Genomic DNA, 19,507 nt, shown 5'->3' on the forward strand with positions numbered 1-19,507 from the left:
AGCCTCCCAAAGTGCTGGGATTATAGGCATGAGCCACCGCTCCCAGCCTTGATTTTTTTCTTATAATTTCTGTGATAATAAATTGTAACAAATATATATTAACTTTTGTTTTTAACTTTTATGATTAAAAAATCAGCAGAGCAGGCACAGTGGCAAATGTTTGTAGTCCCAGCTGTGGGAGGCTGAAGCAGGAGGATTGCCTGAGGCACTGCAGCCTGGGCAACGTAGCAAGACCTTGTCTCTTTAGGGGGAAAAAAACAACAAAAACAAACCAAAAAAAAAAAAAAAAAAAAAAAAAACAAACCCCCAATTATCAAGGTGAAATTGCCACAGGTGATGATTTTATCAATACTGTACTGCTCAGTTCTGGTGAGTATTAAGAAGTTTATTTTCTAAAAGTTTCCTTTTGTTGAGTGTCTCAAATACTGGTAGAATATTTTATATTTTAGAAAGTTCTTTTTTCTTTTTTAATTTTTCATTTTACATGTTATTTACATTATAAAAGCAATAGAAGTACACCATAAATAAAGAAAATAAAATATAAAACAAATGATTAAACAATGAAAATATTACTGTTTTTCCACCCTCAGTGCATCCAAATGTCACCTCTACAGTTTCTGTATCATTCCAAACTTCTATATTTATATAAAGACATTCATACATGCATATACACAACATTTTTTTAAAAGAGGAATTATGCTATATATACTGTTTTCCATCATTTGACAATTTATCTTTCTACTTTAGTAATGTAAATCCAGTTTATACACAATTTCTTTTTTCTGATTCCCATCATCATAGGCTCCTTACCATGAGCCTTATTTCAGCATTTAGTGTATTCTCCAGTACTTTTCTAACATTTAACAGTATCACCCAGTGTATACTCCCCTCTCTTCCCTGAAACAATCCTATACTTTTCCACTGCCACAACTTTATAGTTTTATTACTTCAGCACACCCCCACATATGCACTCATGCGCATATACACTGTTAATTGTGGTGTTCAAATTTTCTATGTATCTTACTGAATTATCATCTGCTTATTCATATCATCTGCTTACTGCGGGATGTGATGAATCTTCTATGACAGTGTTTATCAGTTTCTCCTCAGTCTGTCAGTTTAGTGGGCAGTGATATTTAGAGACTACAGTGTTGGGGGCAAGTGCTTGTTATTACCGTATACAAAGTTTGGAGCTTATTTTTTTTGTTGTTGTTGTTGTTTTTGCTTTTTTTGAGATGGAGTCTCATTCTGTCGCCTAGGCTGGAGTCCAGTGGTGCTTCTTGGCTCACCGCAACCTCTGCCTCCCAGGTTCAAGCGATTCTTCTGCCTCAGCCTCCTGAGTACCTGGGACTACAGGCCCACCACATCTGGCTAATTTTTGTATTTTTAGTAGAGACGGAGTTTCACTATGTTGGCCAGGCTGGTCTCGAATCCTGATCTCGTGATCCACCCACCTTGGCCTCCCAAAGTGCTGGGATTACAGTTGTGAGTCACCACGGCCGACTGGAGCATGTGTTTTATTCTGTTTTATATTAGGAATTTCTCAGCTCTTCTCTTTATATTCATTTATTTTTTGTTTTGAGATGGCGTCTTGCTCTGTTGTCTAGGGTGGAGTGCAGTGGCATGATCTTGGCTCAATGCAGCCTCTGCCTTCTGGGTTCAAGCGATTCTCCTGCATCAGCCTCCCGAGTAGCTGGGATTACAGCCACCATGCCTGGCTACTTTTTGTATTTTTAGTAGAGACAGGGTTTCACCATGTTGGCCAGGCTGGTCTTGAACTCCTGACCTCGTGATCCACCCACCTCAGCCTCCCAAAGTGCTGGGATTACAGATGTGAGCCACAGCACCCGACCTCTCAGCTCTTTTAAAGATAACCATTCTACTGACTTGTGGCTTCCACTGTTGCTGTTAAGAAGTCATCTGTTAGTCTAATTGTTGTTAATTTGTCTTTTCTCTCTACCTGTTTTTACTTGTCTATGTCTTTCATGCTTTGTAGTTTCTCTGGGATGTGTTTAGGTGTCAATTTATTCCTTTTTATTTTAATGTATTTTTTAAAAATTTGAGATGGGTCTCACTCTGTCACTCAGGTTGGCTTGCAGTTGGGTGATCTCAGCTCACTGCAGCCTCCACCTCCCAGGCTTAAGCAATCCTCCCACCTCAGCCTTCCAAGTAGCTGAGACCACAGGCACGCCACCACGCGTGGCTAATATTTTTTTCTTTATCTTACTCAGAATTTGTTGGGTTTCCTGAGTCTGAGGATTAGTGTTTTTTTTAAAATAAATTCTGGAAAATTTGTATTTCTGAAGATTACTTCTTTCTTATTTTGTTTATTAATGGTATTTCCTTTTGGAATTTTTTCCCACCTTTAAACTGGCTGCTACCACCATCTACAGTAGGATATTAACTGATTTTAGCATGTCCAGCTTTCTCTCATTCAGTTCTTTTAGCGTATTTAAGTTAGAATGACCTTTCTAAAATGTTAAATCTGGTCATATTACTCTCATGTAAAACCAATTGTTGTTCTTAGGGTTAAGTTCAAACTATTTTTTTGAGATGGAGTTTTGCTCTTGTTGCTCGGGCTGGAATGCAATGGCACGATCTTGGCTCACTACAACCTCCATCTTGGGTACAAGTGATTCTCCTGCCTCAGCCTCCTGAGTAGCTGGGACTACAGGCATGTGCCACCATAACCAGCTAATTTTTTTGTATTTTTAGTAGAGACAAGGTTTCAACATTTTGGCCAGTCTGGTCTTGAACTCCTGACCTTGGGTGATCCACCCGCCTCGGCCTCCCAAAGTGCTAGGATTATAGGTGTGAGTGATCCATTCCACCCAACCAGTTCAAACTTTTTGACATACCGTGAAGGCCTTTAAAGATATGATTTCTGTTTATTTCTCTCATCCCTCTCTTTTCTTCTGCCTTCTCTTACACTGTATGATTTAGCCATGCAAAACCATTCTTCTCAGTCTTTCTTTCTTTTTTTTTTTTTTTTTTTTTTGAGACAGTGTCTTACTCTGTCGTGCAGGTGGGAGTGCAGTGGTGCTATCTTGCCTCACAGCAACCTCTGCCTCCTGGGTTGGAACAATTCTCCTGCCTTAGGCCCCTGAGTAGCTGGGATTACAGGTGTGTGCTACCATGCCCAGCTAATTTTTGTATTTTTAGTAGAGACAGGATTTCACATGTTGGCCAGACTGGTCTTGAACTCCTGACCTCAGGTGTTCCACCCACCTCTGCCTTGCAGAGTGCTAGGATTAGAGGCATGAGCCACAGCGCTCGGCCAATACTCTCAGTCTTTGGAGCTTACTCTTTTTTCATTCTACTAGATCTTTGAAAAGTAGTTATCTTTACTTGGGAACTTCCTCCTTCTGCCTTTATCAACTCCATCTACTAATCCTTCAGATCTTAGTATAGAGTTACTTCTCCTGAGAAGCATTTTCTGATTCCTCAGTCTTAAGTTAGGTGCTTCTTTCTTGTGTTCTCTGTTTACTCTGTTAGTTTCTTAGCACATTGTAGAGATTTGGAAATATGAACTCTCACAAGTTGAGTAAATCATAAATATGGTTTCCTATTACTTTGGAAGCTTGATACAGATTTAGAGCTCTCAATGATTTTCCCCAAGTCCTTGGTGTTCTCCTCATTCAAAATCTGCAGTCTCTTCTTCTAGACCTAGTGTTTCTTGCCAGTCTAATCTACTTCATTTTAATCCTCTTTAATTATCGTCGTTGTCATCATCATCATCAGTTTCTCTCCTGAGATACCCTGAATTAAGTTGGGGAGGCACATTTTATACCCAACTCTGTAGACAAAGGCCAGGCTATTTCTATTTACCGTGTTTTCTTCTCTGAAAGAGTAAGGTTCATGTTGGTTGGGGTCAGAGTTCCAGTTTTTGATCAAAGCTATTAACTTGTTTTACTGATTTGGCCCACTGAGTATGCTTCCCCACCCTCTACCCACAGTTTGTGTAGATGGCAGGAGGACCAAACGTTTTCCATGACATAGGTGCTGGTCTGATTCAGGTTCTCTAATCTGATAGCCCATTTTCATTAGTATTTGCTAGGTTCCCTTTTACCCAGCTTTGTTCTTTCTGTTTCTTTATACTTGCCCTCTCCTGATTTCATTTTTCTGGTCTTTATGAGTGCAAAGCTTACCTAGAATTTGTGTAGCTTTTTATAGCTTTGTCATGCTGTGCCCTATGTCATCAGCCAGCCAAGTGGCCTCATCTGCTGGCCCTTGTCTCTTATAGGCAGGGGTGGAGGTCCTACTTGCCCTCATGTTAATCTTGATAGGGAAGCATATTTCTTATTAGCAGAGTAATCACAAGCACTGTCTTAATGGTGGGAAGATAGTGTTACTGTCTTTTTTTCCTTAGAACTTCTTTGTTGAACCTATGGATTGTACAAAGAATAAAGAAAAAAATAACTTCCTTTTACTTTTTTTTTTTTTTTTTGAGACGAAGTCTTGCTCTGTTACCCAGGCTGGAGTGCGGTATCGCGATCTCGGCTCACTGCAATCTCGGCTCACTGCAATCTCCGTGTCCCAGGTTTAAGTGATTCCCCTGCCTCAGCCTCCCAAGTAGCTGGGATTACAGGTGCCTGGGCTAATTTTTATATTTTTAGTAGAGACTGGGTTTCACCATGTTGGCCAGGCTGATCTTGAACTACTGGGTGATCCAGCTGCTTCAGCCTCCTAAAGTGCTAAGCATGAGCCACTGTTCCCTACCTCTTTTTACATTTTAATACCCCTATGTTAGACTGTTCTTCAGGCCATCATCACTTTAATGGGATTAATTGGGAAGTATTTTCATAACAGGCGCACAATATATGTAGATTTAATTTTTCATTATAAAGGTGATAGATCAAATTCTGGAAGAGAATACATCCTAACCGTGATTAGACCAATGAAGCTGATCCTATTCATGAGAAAATACAAAATGGTGGCTTTAATATAATATGATAGAGTAACCATGTTATTTTTGTCATTTTTTGAGGAAATTTTCTATTTTAAAAAAATACTGATAATAACTTTCTAAAGAAGGTACTGAGTGCATAATACCTAATACAGTACTTGTTGTTGTTTGAAAAGTACCCAAGCGTAATTATTAGAAAATAGCATGACTACAACTGTGATTTGGAATTATGACATGAGTCTCATCTGTCTTTGTAAAATAATTTTCTTTTTATAATGTTTAACATTGATTGGTACAAAGAGAAAGTAGAAGTCTTTTTTGACAAAATCAGTTTTAAAGTTGAGTTAAAACTGTTGATATAGATTGAGGAGATCTGTATCTTCTAAAGAGTGGGAAATCCATCCTCTATTTTTGCTAACCTTTTTGGAGGTAAGCAGGAAATAATTAATGGGACTCTTTTGTAGTTAGGAAAATTTAAATCAGCATTCAGATGATCTAGAGATCAGCTCCTGATCTTCTGAATCTCAACTATTGGGAATTCTTGAGGTAAATGTAAACTTTCAATGATACATTTGAACACATTTTTTGCCACCATTGCCTTACGTTTTTTTTTGTTGTTGTTGTTCCAGGTGGGGGCCAAACGGTTACTGCTTCAACCTAAGTCTTTTATATTTTAGGCACATGCATATACAGGTTAACCAGCTTCCTTCTCCTCTGTCTGCAACATGGTTACCACTCCTTCCACCACCCTTGTTAGCTCAGCAGCAACAGAATAAGAATAAGGAAACCCAGGACATTCTGGCCTGCTTAGCGCCACTTCTGATGCAGAATGTTGCAATCCCAGGGTTGTTGAAATAACTTCCCAGCCCATATCATATGTAAAATCTAAAAGCTGTGTAAAAGTCTTGAAGTGTAAAGTCCCAGCTCTTCCACAGAAATGACAATTTTGGTCAGACAGTGGTTCCTGAAATAAATAGGAAGAATGGCGGTGAGAGAACAGGATAGGAGGTGCCTGTGACACTCTGCAGTTGGCTTAGGTTTGATACTCTGATGAGAACATGCTTTGGAGGGTTTCCCATGATTGAGGAAATTTTACTCTGCCTGTTGAGGACCATTTTTTCCATCGCATGGGTGGTGACTGGTAGGCATTTGGATGGATGCCCAGTTTTGCCCTAAGTATGGCATTTTTGAGCTGGTACTGTTGGTGTATATAGTAGGAGCCCCCATTTGGAGGTAATGTCAGGTGGACTCTACTATATTATAGACACTGATTCTTACCTCTGTTTTCCTCCCTCCCTCCCTCCCTTCCTTCCTTCTTTCTTTTTTTTTGAGATGGAGTCTCGCTCTGTCGCCCAGGCTGGAGTGCAGTGGCCGGATCTCAGCTCACTGCAAGCTCCGCCTCCTGGGTTTACGCCATTCTCCTGCCTCAGCCTCCTAAGTGACTGGGACTACAGGTGCCTGCCACCACGCCCGGCTGATTTTTTGTATTTTTTAGTAGAGACGGGGTTTCTCCGTGTTAGCCAGGATGGTCTCGATCTCCTGACCTCGTGATCCGCCCGGCCCGTCTCGGCCTCCCAAAGTGCTGGGATTACAGGCTTGAGCCACCGTGCCCGGCCGACAGAATGTTTTTAAAACATTAAACAAGAAATGTGCCCGGCAGTTCATCTGCTTGCATATCTCTAAGTTTGTAATCCATTAAAAATTTAGTCATTAATTTTTTTATTGAAATGTAGCATTTAAGAAATATGTGTTAAATAACATATATAGCTTAATAATTATAAAACAAACACGTCAGTTATCCAGGCCAATAAATCAAATGTTGTCAGGAAACCAGAACCCTCCTTGTTATCACTGCCTAATCATATGCCATCCCTGCCTGCCTCTCCCACCAAGTAACTACTACCCTAACTTTTGTGATTATTTCCTTTTTAAAAAATATTTAAAAATATTTTCCTTTTTAAAAAATATGGTTTTACGTACTGCAAGGCACGGTGGCTCACGCCTGTAATCTCAGCACTTTGAGAGGCTGAGGTGGGTGGATCACGAGGTCAGGAGTTCAAGACCAGCCTGGCCAAGATGATGAAACCCCCGTCTCTACTAAAACTACAAAAATTATCTGAGCATGGTGGTGGGCGCCTGTAATCCCAGCTACTCGGGAGGCTGAGGTAGAGAATTGCTTGAACCCGGGAGGTAGAGGTTGCAGTGAGCCAAGATCACGCCACTGCACTCTAGCCTGGTGACAGAGCAAGACTCCGTCTCAAAGAAAAAAAAGATGGTTTTGCTACCTATGGATGTATCTATAAAATAACATAATTTAGGCTGGGCACAGTGGCTGATGCCTGTAATCCCAGCACTTTGTGAGGCTGAGGCAGGCAGATCACCTGAGGTCAAGAGTTCGAGGCCAGCCTGGCCAATATGGTGAAATCCTGTCTCTACTAAAAATACAAAAATTAGCTGGGCCTGGTGGCGCACACCTGTAGTCCCAGCTGCTCGGGAGGCTGGGGCAGGAGAATCGCTTGAACCCTGGCGGTGGAGGTTGCAGTGAGCCAAGATCACGCTATTACACTCCACCCTGGGTGTCACAGCAAGACTCCATCTCAAAAAACAACAACAACAACAAACCAAAAAATATATATATTTTATGTACATAAATATATGTACATAAATATGTACATAAATATTTTATGTATATACATATAATGTATATATATTATATGTATATGTGTGTGTACATATATATAATTTAGCTTGTTGCTGAACTTTACGTGAACAAAATCACGATTGTTTTGCCTCACTTCTTTCGCTCCACATTGTGTTTGTGAAGTACATCGTGTTATCTCTTGAGATTGTGAGTTGTTCATTTCATTGCTGCAAAGTGTTCCGTCATATAGAAGTACCACAATTTATGTATCTAGACAGTCCATTTTTGTTCTTAACAAGTGAAGGTATTCTCATAGAATATTTTTACAGTTTATCTTAGCATCTTGCTAAGATAATTTTCAGAAACTACCCTCCACCCACACTCCAGGAGAGCTTGCATCCTGGAAGGAAGTATAAAACGTCTATACTCCTGATGGTTAAAATTAGCTTGTTGATTTCCTACCTTCTGTAGTAGCTGGATAGCTAGACACTTATGGATGTCTTTTTAAAATTTTTATCTTAGAAATCAATGCAAGATGTAAAATTAATCTCTTTTGTATGTTGTTTTGACTTGGAGAGTCTTGGGTGAAGTGATTTCTCTTATTGTGCATACATTGGGATTTCAAACATGAGTACTTATCTCTTTATAGAGCTCATTTGCATTCTTAACATTTATAAAAATGGATGTTTGTTTTAAAATAGTTTTCAGTTATTTAGGACTTCAGTCTGAGAGAGCCTGCTGGTTGGAAACCCCAGCGTTTATCATGAGCTATATATAGTCTCTATGTCCTGATGTCTTAGGGCTTAATGTAGCTGCAGAATCCTCCTTTGTGGCTTTCAGAGAAGAGCTGGTATGGGTCTGAAAAAACCCACCGTATATGCTCTTTTTCTGTGTGAGCATTTTTTCTTATTAATATTGTAATGCCTTATTCAGTGTGTATGTTATGATCCAAATGCTAAAATTTGCTCAAATATAAAGCATCTGTGATGCATTTTATTTCCTTCATAGAAGTATTTTAGATCTGATGAGAACTCAGATATAAGAGTTCAAATAGATTGGTTCTTTTTTTTTTTTTTTTTTTTTTGAGATCGAGTCTTGCTTTTCGCTCTGTCACCCAGGCTGAAGTGGAGTGGCTCAATCTCAGCTCACTGCAAGTTCCACTTCCCGGGTTCATGCCATTCTCCTGCCTCAGCCTCCCAAGTAGCTGGGACTACAGGTGCCTGCCACCATTCCCGGCTAATTTTTTGTATTTTTAGTAGAGACGGAGTTTCACCGTGTTAACCAGGATGGTCTTGATTTCCTGAACCCGTGATCTGCCCGCCGCAGCCTCCCAAAGTGCTGGGATTACAGGCACAAACTATTGTGCCTGACCCATAGATTGGTTCCTTTAACTGGATAGCCTTTCTTATTTATCTTGAAATATATGTTACAGATATTTAGCACACACATTCATACACCCTTGATTTGATCTGTTCCCTGATGGGGCATCTTCATTTTATGATTAAGATGAGAGACTTAAGATAATTGGATTTGCATTCCAGTTAGCCCAGATTTCAGCTTTTTGCATCTTGTTTCAGTTATTCTTTTCTTCTTGGATACATTGAGTGCTTGTTGCTCTCCTTGGAATACTTATCTGTCCCCACACCCAACTATTCCTTTGAATGCTTTAGGGAGTTGTTGACCTCAGCCTTCATTGTTACACGCTTTATATGGTCTGTAATCTTCCCTGTCTAACCATATGTCCTTAGCCTCCTCCCTCCCATGCCTGGATTCCTCAAATCATTTTCAGGCTGCCTAGAGAATGATTTGTTTTAATGAGTTAGACTTTGGATTTTCTTTCATGTCATTACATACTTCCTTGCCAAGTGAATCAGGGCACTTTTCCTTATCCTAGATTCTTAAGCTCTGATCAGTCTCTGTTCTCACATCACAGGAGTCCTCCAACCTGAAGTAATAGATACTGGCCATAAAAAGCAAGTTCAGTACTCCATGTGGGGAAGGCCACACCTTTATTAATAAGCATGCTACACGTCAGCTCAGAAAAAGATCCAAGGAAAGGTTGACATTTCAGCCATAAATAGAATTTCCAAGTCTACTAGATTTACAACAGAGCGTTCATTACCCTAAATTCCTAATTTTAAAAGCCTTATGTTAATTTAGGAGTTCCTGGCCGGGCATGGTGGCTCAAGTCTATAATCCCAGCACTTTGGGAGGCCGAGATGGGTGGATCACGAGGTCCGGAGATCAAGACCATCCTGGCTGACACGGTGAAACCTCGTCTCTACTAAAAACAAAAAAGCTAGCCAGGTGAGGTGGCGGGCGCCTGTAGTCCCAGCTACTTGGGAGGCTGAGGCAGGAGAATGGCGTAAACCCGGGAGGCAGAGCTTGCAATGAGCTGAGATCTGGTTACTGCACTCCAGCCTGGGCGACAGAGCGAGACTCCATCTCAAAAAAAAAAAAAAAATTTAGGAGTTCTTCATTCTAACTCTTACTGTTCTCTAAGCCTCAGTTTCCTCATCTATAAAATGAGAATATTGGATTAGAAGATCTCTAGGGTCACTCCAGTCACTTCTATTAAGTTTATTGTTATAATCTTGGTCTTTTTCTAAGTTATCATTTTTTTTTTTTTTTGAGACGGAGTCTCGCTCTGTTGCCCAGGCTGGAGTGCAGTGGCCAGATCTCAGCTCACTGCAAGCTCTGCCCCCGGGGTTTACGCCATTCTCCTGCCTCAGCCTCCCGAGTAGCTGGGACTACAGGCGCCCGCCACCTCGCCCGGCTAGTTTTTTGTATTTTTCAGTAGAGACGGGGTTTCACCATATTAGCCAGGATGGTCTCGAGCTCCTGACCTTGTTATCCGCCTGTCTCGGCCTCCCAAAGTGCTGGGATTACAGGCTTGAGCCACTGCGCCCGGCCCTGAGTTATCATTTTAGGAGCAAAAATGCCTCCTTAAAATGAAAAGATGGAAGAAAGCAAAACAAAACAAAAACAATTTCCTTTGTCCAGATCATTGTCTTAATTTAAAAAGTTAAAGGCGGGTCACAGTGCCTCACGCCTATAATCCCAGCATTTTGGGAGGCCGAGGGGGGGTGCAGATCACCTGAGGTCAGGAGTTCGAGACCAGCCTGACCAACATGGAGAAATGCCGTCTCTACTAAAAATACAAAATTAGCCAGGCGTGGTGGTGCATGCCTGTAATCCCTGCTATTCGGGAGGCTGAGGCAGGAGAATCGCTTGAACCCGGGAGGTAGAGGTTGCGGTGAGCCGAGATCATGCCATTGCACTCCAGCCTGGGCAACAAGAGTGAAACTCCATCTCAAAAAAAAAAAAAAAGTTAATGAGGCTGGGTGCCATGGCTCATACCTATAATCCCAGCACTTTGGGAGGCTGAGGCAGACAGATCTTTTGAGCCCTGGAGTTCGAGACCAGCCCGGGCAACAAAGTGAGACCTCATCTCTACAAATAATTTAAAAAATATCTGGGCATGGTGGTGCATGCCTGTGGTCCCAGCTACTGCAGAGACTGAGATGGGAGGATTGCAGTGAGCCTTGATAGCGCCACTGTACTCCAGCCTGGGTGACAGAGTGAGACCCCCATCTCAAAAAATATATAAAAAATAGAAAGTTATTTGGAATCCTATTTTTGAAGCTAAAATGAAAGTAGTTATCTACCTATATCTAAAATGTAATTCAAGGTGATGGTATCTCTTTTGATACCTTTGCAGTCATTTAAATTACAGAGATATCCATGTAATGGCTTAAAGGTAAACTACATTAGGCATCATCTTGTTTTGGAAATATATTTTCAGATAGAACTGAATAGCTTAACTCCACATACGTAATAGACATGCCCAGGAAGACATCACTTTATTCATTTATAGTGTTTTATCCTATCTTATAAAATATATGATACTTAGAATAGTAGCATGCATGTTCCTGTGTTTAGATTCCTTGAGTGTTTATGAACTTTTTTTGTTGTTGTTGTTGAGATGGAGTCTTACTCTGTCACCCGGGCTGGAGTGCAGTGGCGCAATCTTGGCTCACTGCAGCCTCTGCCTCCCAGATTCAAAGGATTCTCCTGCCTCAGCCTCCTGAGTAGCTGGGACTACAGGGTGCGCCACCGTAACTGGCTAATTTTTGTATTTTGATAGAGATGGGGTTTCACCACCTTGGCCAGGCTGGTCTTGAACTCCTAGCCTCAAGTGGTCTGTCCACCTTGGCCTCCCAAAGTGCTGGGATTACAGGTGTGAGCCACTGTGCCCATCCTGTTCGTGAACTTTTTAATGAATTGTATCTTATTTATTTTTATAACATTTTTTGTGAATTTTAGTTTATCTGCTGATGCAAACAGTTACACCATTTTCATAGAGCTTTTACCATTTTTATCTTACCATTTTATTCATTTTTCAAATGATTTTTGCTATATTATTTCATTTGTAAATAGAATGACTAGGGACGATGCTATGTTGCTAATTACGACTAATTTGAGGTTTCTCCCAGCTCACTTTGTTTTGCTTCCAGTCTCTTACCTGCTGCCAGCATAATCGAAATATTTGAATTCCATCACTGTTCACAAAGCTATTCTTTTGGTTACATAGTCATCTTGTGAGGAAGTTTTTCCAGAATGGACACAGATGCATTGTACTCCTAACCTTTGTGTAAAACAATTTAGTTCATTTGATTCTGCTTTTGTTTTTAAGAAAACTCATGTGGGGGTGGAACAATACTTCCAGGTCAGGAAACATTATCGGTTTCCATTGATGTTTTATACGTAGTCTGTTTTTATATGAAACTCTAAAGGCTCAAACTCTGTGATGCTATAAAGACATGGAAAATGATTCTTCCTTAGGGTTGGAGGAAGTGATGACTAGTGTTTTTTTTGCTGGTAGTATCTGATAATCCCCCCTCCCTTTAGCTATTCTAGGCCTGTTTAGTTGTCGGGCGTTGTCGGACTGAATTGCTAAAAATAACAAATAAGGGGGAGGTGGTTCTAAGGCCAGCCCTGGCTACTGTCTGTAATCTGTTTAATTTAGTTCCTGGGGAGAAAGGGCAAAAAGAACATGGTGCCATTCTTGTTGAATGGATTTTTTGTTTAAAGTGCTCATGAGAACATTGTTTGAGCTCTCCCTTTTCTCAAACCCCACAGGGCTCATGCACCCACATTCACTTAGTGTGGAGCCAGAGCCTGGGGGCTCAAAGAGCATGCTGGGATTCAGCGGTTGTGCTAGAGATTAACCAGACAATTGTGGTCTTCTGCTGACCTTTTAATGTGGCTTTTGACAATGGAAATGTACATTTAGCTTGTGAGAGAGTGAGAGTGAGTGTGGTGGTTGGAAATGGGGGGAGTTAGTGTGTGAATAAGAATATTTCTATTTACTACTCTTCCCTAACTCAGTGTTCAGAGAGTCAGGTGGTTTGATAAAATAACTGCATGTGTGACTCCAGTACACCTGCATTTAAACTTTAACCCACACCACCAGCATAAAGCTCTGCTTTGATTTGACTCTTGACCTCTCTGTGCCTTAACTTCTTCATAATAATAGAAACAGCTCTCTATAGAGACAGCAGTCTAGTACTTGCTTGTAAAGCTGTTGATGATCACCGAAGGAATGATTTAAATGCCTTTCCTATCCCCTGCTGTGTACAATTTTCTAGTGGTGGAATGTGTGAAAACTAGGAGCAAATTTTTAGGGGAGTGTGTGTGTGTGTAGGTGTGTGCGCGTGCTCCACATTCTGTGTTGACTCACCTGAGGGCTTATTGACTTTTGTATTCTGAAGTTTATTGATTTTCGTGTTCTGAAATCTCATCCAAAATCCTTTCCTTTGCAGTTCTTATTTTGGGGAAGGAGGGGTGTCTAAACCTGATTACTTTAACACCAAAGGTAAACAAGGATTGTTTTTATTAGAGATCCTGGGGGTTTGTTGGGGCGAGATGCCATGCAAATGTCTTGGGAAAGCATACATCGGTGAAGATTGAGGTATTTACCCATAGCTTTGGGATCTGAGCAGGTAGACATTGCAGGCTTTGAAATGCCTGCTTTTAGATATTTCTCAAGTCACAAACCTGGGTTACTCCCTAGTTTAATGATAGGCTGCTGCATTATCCAGGTGAGAGATGTTGGTGGGTTGGACCAGGATGGTGACAGTGGAGGTGATCAGACTCTGGATGTATTTTAAGGTAGAACCAAGGTGACTGGGTATAGGAATAAAAGAAGAGAGGTGAAAAAACTGAAGTTTTGGACCTGTGATTAAGGCCCAAATGCTCCCCCTCTTCTTCCTCTTCCTTCCCCATATGTCACTCATTCTCCACGAGAGATCTGGAATGGGTTCATGGGAGAGCAGGCATTTCACCTGGGCCTTGAAGGTCAGCTAGAAGTTTGCTAGGTGGGGCTAGGGCAGAGGGGAGGGCATTTCAAATCAAGGAATAGTGTGGACAAAAGTCTGGAAGTGGAGTGGTGGTTGCAATGGAGTAACCGTCCATGGGGAAATGAGTGAGTGGGAAGTGAGGCTGGAAAGATCTAAGGGAAAGGAATTAAAGTGAATGAAATTAGCATTGCTTCTACTCACTTTTTCTAAGTACTGCTTGTTCTATGCAAGTAGCTGTTCTAAGTCCCAATGCTATTCATTCAGTGTGGTTTCCACTCAGCATTCCATGTGTCCTGGGCTCCACAGAGGGAACGTCCTGCTGCAGACATTCCCCAGGTTTATAGGAACAAATGTGCTACTGCTAATTCATAAATCAGTGTTACCTAGTCAGTCTTCAAGTTTTGAAACTAAAATTTTTTTTTTTCCCGAAACTAATTTTTAAAGCAAACTGAAAGTTTGGTTTGGGCCTTTACCTTTGAAATTACTGTTAGACACCCAAGTAAAGATGTGGAATAGACAGTTGGATATATGAATCTGGAACTCTGGACTAGCGAAATAAAATAGAGAATTGTCTACAAATTGCCAGTTTATAGAAGGCATTTCAAGTCATAGAACTAGCTTGGGTCAACTAAGGGAAAAATATAGCTGGAGAAGGGACAGGGTTTGTGGACTGAGCCCTGGGTCACTGCAGCAGGACCACAGAGGTGTGGACAGCATCCATTTTGAGTCCAAATAACTGAGTGAATACCCAGATGGGTAACCGTCTGCTGATACGGGGCCAGGCTGAAGGGTTGCTGTCAACTCCCTTGGTGGTAAGGGGACTGCTTTTTCATGGGCTGTCCAAGCAAGAGGCTGGCAGTAGAAGTGGTCAGTTCTGTTAGACCTGAGTTGCAAGTGCTTTGTGGCCTTCCTTACTAGCACTCCCCCTGGAGTTAGGCCTGACTGGCTGAGGGAAGCTGGTTTGTTTTCCCTGGGAGGGACTGCAGGAGATAGAGACTGACATCAAGTTAGGCTCAGAGCTGAGTGCTTTGTATATGGACAACACTGCAGGGAGGGGGTGCCTGAACACAGTCCTTTTAAAGTATAGCAGATAAAAAGTCTGCCATGGATCTGTGGAATCTTGAGTAAAATTTGAGGAAGGTAGGTACTAAGATGGGCAGAAGCAAAGATGCCTACGAGTTTTGAACTAGTTTTGAAGGTTAAAAGATCCCTAAGAGGATTTTATGTTAATACCTTTACTGTTCCCTATATATACTCAACATAGTATGTACACACACACGGCTACCCTCTTTAAAATGAATTTTAAATTTTACTTTATTTTTTGGAGATGAGGTTTTGCTTTGTCACCCAGGCTGGAGTGCAGTGGCGTGGCGTGATCATAGCTCAGTGCAGCCTGGAACTCCTGGGCTCAGGTGTTCCTCCTACTTCAGTCTCCTCAGTAGCTGAGACTATAGGCGCAGGCTACCATGCTCAGATAATTAATTTTTTTTTTTTGTAAAGACAGAGTCTCCCTATGTTGCCCAGGCTGGTCACGAACTTGGCCTTGAGCAGTCCTCCCACTTCAGCCTCCGAAAGTGTTGGGATTACAGGCATGACTCACCACGCCTAGTCCCCTCTGTGAGATCCAAATATGTACTAAGAAAAGCTTCAACCTTTAGAATATTTTTTAAGTTCATCTTTAAGATTCTTAGTAAGTAAAAGATACAGCTTGTCTTTGCTCTGATATGCACAGCATAATGCTTTGGCATGGTAATTAAGAACTCTGGAATTAGATGAATATGAATTTGAACCCTGACTGCCACTTAATATCATCTTGAATAAATGACATACTTAGTGTTTGGTATGGTTTGGATGTTTGTCTCCTCCAAATCTCATGTAGAAATGTGATCCCCAGTGTTGGAGGTGGGGCCTGGTGGGAGATGATTGGATCATGAGGGCAGATCCCTCATGAATGGCATAGCACAATCCCCTTGGTGATGAGTGAGTTCTCAGTTCACTCAAAGTCTGGTTGTTTAAATGTCTGGGACCTCCCACTCACTCTCTTCTGCCTCATTTTCACCATGTGACATACTGGCTTGCCATCACCTTCTACCATGATTGTAAGCCTTCTGAGGCCCTCACCAGAAACTGAGCAGATGTTGGTGCTATACCTGTACAGCCTGTGAAACCATGAGCCAATTAAACTTCTTTTCTTTATAAATTACCCAGTGTCAGGTATTCCTTTACAGTAATGCAAAAATGGACTGATACAGTGTTTTTAAGCCTAAATACACTCGTCTGTAAAATGGCAAAAGAAAGTGTTAGGATGGAGGGAGACAATAAGTAACTTTTATTTCCTGCCCAAGAGTGGAACCAATTGAAAGACGGATATAAAAATTCCATCTTTTTATATATTTTACCTTTACTATTAATAAAGATTAGGTTGAAGAATGTGGCTTAGGAATGCAGCAGTCATGGGTTTTTAATATTGATCCAGATTTAGGCATACAGATAGATGGACTTACCCTACAAATCTCTGTAAGTGTAGGACAACCACAGGTCTTTCTCTGCAGAGGCAGGCAGAGCCTGTTTGTTAAACTTACAAGAGGCTTCTGCAAACAAGCAGCTTCTGGCAGAGTAGAAGGGGACGAGCCCCTTTGTTTCTTCTTCCAAACAAGCCAGTCAGAAAAGCCACCAGTCTTCCCTGGACTAGATGGAGGAGGCCAGGACCATAACTAATGAAAGCTAGAGGTGAAGATAAACACTTACCCCTTATGAAAGGTACCTGCCTTGTAACATAATACAGATCACTTAGTACTGTGCCTGACACAGTAAATACTTAATGCAGGGTTTTATTATTTGCATCTGGTGGATGCTCAGCAGCTGTTTACTGATTGAGCATATTGCTACCAAGTGCTTATAAGATAAAAGGTGTTTTTTTCTTTTAATTTGGAATGTATGAAAGCGAATTTAACAAACACCTGTGCATTTATCATTTAGCATTAACAAATGGTAGCATTTTGTAATATTTACCTTTTTTGCTTTTTTTTTTTTTACACAAATAATGCTAATAAAATTGAGGTCGTCTGTGTTCCTTCCCTCCCACACCATCCCCAGTCTCATTACCAGTCACCAGAAGCAACAACTATCAAGAATTAGGTCTGTATCTTTTCATTCCATGTTTGATATGCATCCTGTATTCAATTAAGTAACACCGTGTTGTTTATATCTTTCAGCAACTTGCTTTTTTCATTCCACATGAAGCACAAACATTGCCATTCGTAGGGCTGGTCGGTGGACTCACTGTCGAGTGCCAGCAGGTCAGTTCGATCTGCTGCTCTTATTTTCTAATAGCCATGGATTCTGTGTGAAGCCATCTCATGAACTTGGTGGCCTCTGCCCGTGATTTAGAAATGGAGATCACATGTTCTTCATGGAGCCAGAACCAGAATCAGTCAGGGAAAGAGAGGGACATCAGAGTGGTAACCTGGAATTCCAGGTTCTAGACTCCAAACCCTGTAACATTCACTTTTACTCTGAAAGAAATGGGGATTCCTTATGCCGTAGTTGGATACTCTGAGTAGCTAGGCATTCCAAAATTTGTGGTCCTTTTCTTATAAAATGATAACCCCCTGAATACCAGCTCTGAGTGAAGAGATAAGTGGTTTCTAAGTGGCCTGGCATCTGGAAATTGAAGAAAGGGCAAAAGGAAAACCACCCTTTGAGTCATGTTTGCAAAGAGAAGTATGCCAAGGGCTCTTTTATTACTCTAGTGTCATTAAAAGTGTAATTGGTGTTATGTCAGCTATTAGATCAGAGCTATTAGCATATTAAATTCTCTCTGTTTACCCCAGTTCTATGGTAACTTAGTGGGTGTGGAGTTGGGGACAGGTGGCAGCTGGGCGCCTGTGACGTTTGGTCTATAGAGTGACTTCATCATGATCTGAGCCTTGTATCACCCTGGATGGAGAAGTGTCACTGGGTGATGTGGACCTGATCTCTCAGTACCTCTCAGAACACCCAGAGCTATGAGCAAAGATCCTGGGTTGCTTGTCTTACCTAGAAGTTTAACTTTGAAGGACAGCATTTTCTTGGGTGATACTGACAGGTGTAACTGTGAATTTCCTTTTCTCTTTCTTAGTGAAAAGACAGCCGAGGGTTTTGGAAAGCTTTACAAATAGTCCTTTGATATTGGAGTGTATTTGTAGTTCTCCAATTCTGCCCTCTGCTGACCCAGACAGATCAGCCGAGGAGGTGCCTATGAGTCATGCATCTGTGCTTGCCGTGGCTTTGAGCTCTTGCTTGTTTTCACTGTCTCCAGGTCCTTTTATGGGTTTCCGGTTGCCATATCTCTATTTTTTTAGTTGTATAAATATGTTACTCGATTGGAAAGTAGTGATGTGATCACTTAAAAGTTTACTCTTGTTTATCCATTGGCTCTACCACAGTACCTTATTAACTCATTAAATGCTTAGTGCTTTTGCTTACAGCATTAAAGTTAATTTTTAACAATTAATATGGCGGTTTATTTTACCCCAACCAATTTGTGTGTGTAAATTTTTGGTGGAGTACAGACTGATTTGCTGGTAAAAGTCATTACTTGCCATGCCTATTTTCAGACACAGAGATTTAATGTCCTGTCTTTTTTTTTTTTAATGTCCTTTCTTTTTTTTTTTTTTTTGAGATTCAGTCTTACTCTGTCATCCAGGCTGGAGTGCAGTGGTGTGATCTCGGCTCATTGCAACCTCCACCTCCTGGGTTCAAATGATTCACTTGCCTTAGCCTCCTGAGTAGCTGGGATTACAGTCGTGCACCACCAGGCCCAGCTAATTTTTGTATTTTTAGTGGAGGTGGGGTTTCACCATGTTGGCCAGGCTGGTCTCCAACTCCTGACCTCAAGTGATCTGCCTGCCTTGGCCTCCCAAAGTGCTGGAATTATAGACATGAGCCACTGTTCCCGGCCAGTGTCCTGTCTTTTCCCCTTGTGGTCCAGCATTTTGAGAAGAAAAGGAGATATATATATTTATTTTAAAGTGAGGTAAAATTCACATAACATAAAATTCACAATGTTGTATAATCATCACCACTGTCTAACTCTAGAACATTTTTATTGCCCCCAAAAGAAACTTACCTAATTAAGCAGTGAGACTGCCCATTCCTTTAGTACCTGGCAACCATGAATCTGTTTTCTATCTGTCTCTGCAGATTTGCCTGTTTTGGATGTTTATAAATGGATCATCTAGTGTGTGGCTTTCTGTGTCTGGCTTCTTTCACCCTTAGCTTAATGTCTCAAGGTTCATTCATGTTATAGCATGTATCAGTACTTCTCTCGTTTTTATGTCTGAACACTATTCCATTATATGGATATACCACATTTTGTTTATCCATTTATCAGTTGATGGACATTTAGGTTGTTTCCACTTTTTGGCTGTTGTAAATAATGCTGCTATGAACATTTACAAGTTTTTGTTTGTATGTCAGAGTGGAATAGCTGGCTCATATGGTAATTTTATGTTTTAACTGAAGTAACTGCCAAACTTTTCTGTAGCAGCTGCCCCATTTTACACCACCAGCAATATATGAGGGTTCCAGTTTCTCCACATCTTTGCCAACACTTGT

At 41.1% G+C, this 19,507-nt stretch overlaps 1 protein-coding gene across 2 annotated transcripts in view; it reads left to right on the forward strand.

Moving 5' to 3' along the window:
• The window catches only part of LOC111528300 (prefoldin subunit 1), a 57,157-nt gene that overhangs the window by 21,860 nt on the left and 15,790 nt on the right, over window positions 1-19,507 (forward strand). Inside the window, exon 4 of one of the 2 annotated variants that reach the window (XM_023194991.1) lies at window positions 17,125-17,208. The exons of the other annotated variant lie outside the window; for it this stretch is intronic. Within the exon in view, the coding sequence (XP_023050759.1) occupies window positions 17,125-17,208 (84 nt within the window). The remainder of the gene's footprint in view (window positions 1-17,124; window positions 17,209-19,507) is intronic. 2 annotated transcript variants of the gene reach the window in all.

Source organism: Piliocolobus tephrosceles, chromosome 4, assembly GCF_002776525.5.
Source record: "Piliocolobus tephrosceles isolate RC106 chromosome 4, ASM277652v3, whole genome shotgun sequence".
Classification (NCBI taxonomy): domain Eukaryota; kingdom Metazoa; phylum Chordata; class Mammalia; order Primates; family Cercopithecidae; genus Piliocolobus; species Piliocolobus tephrosceles.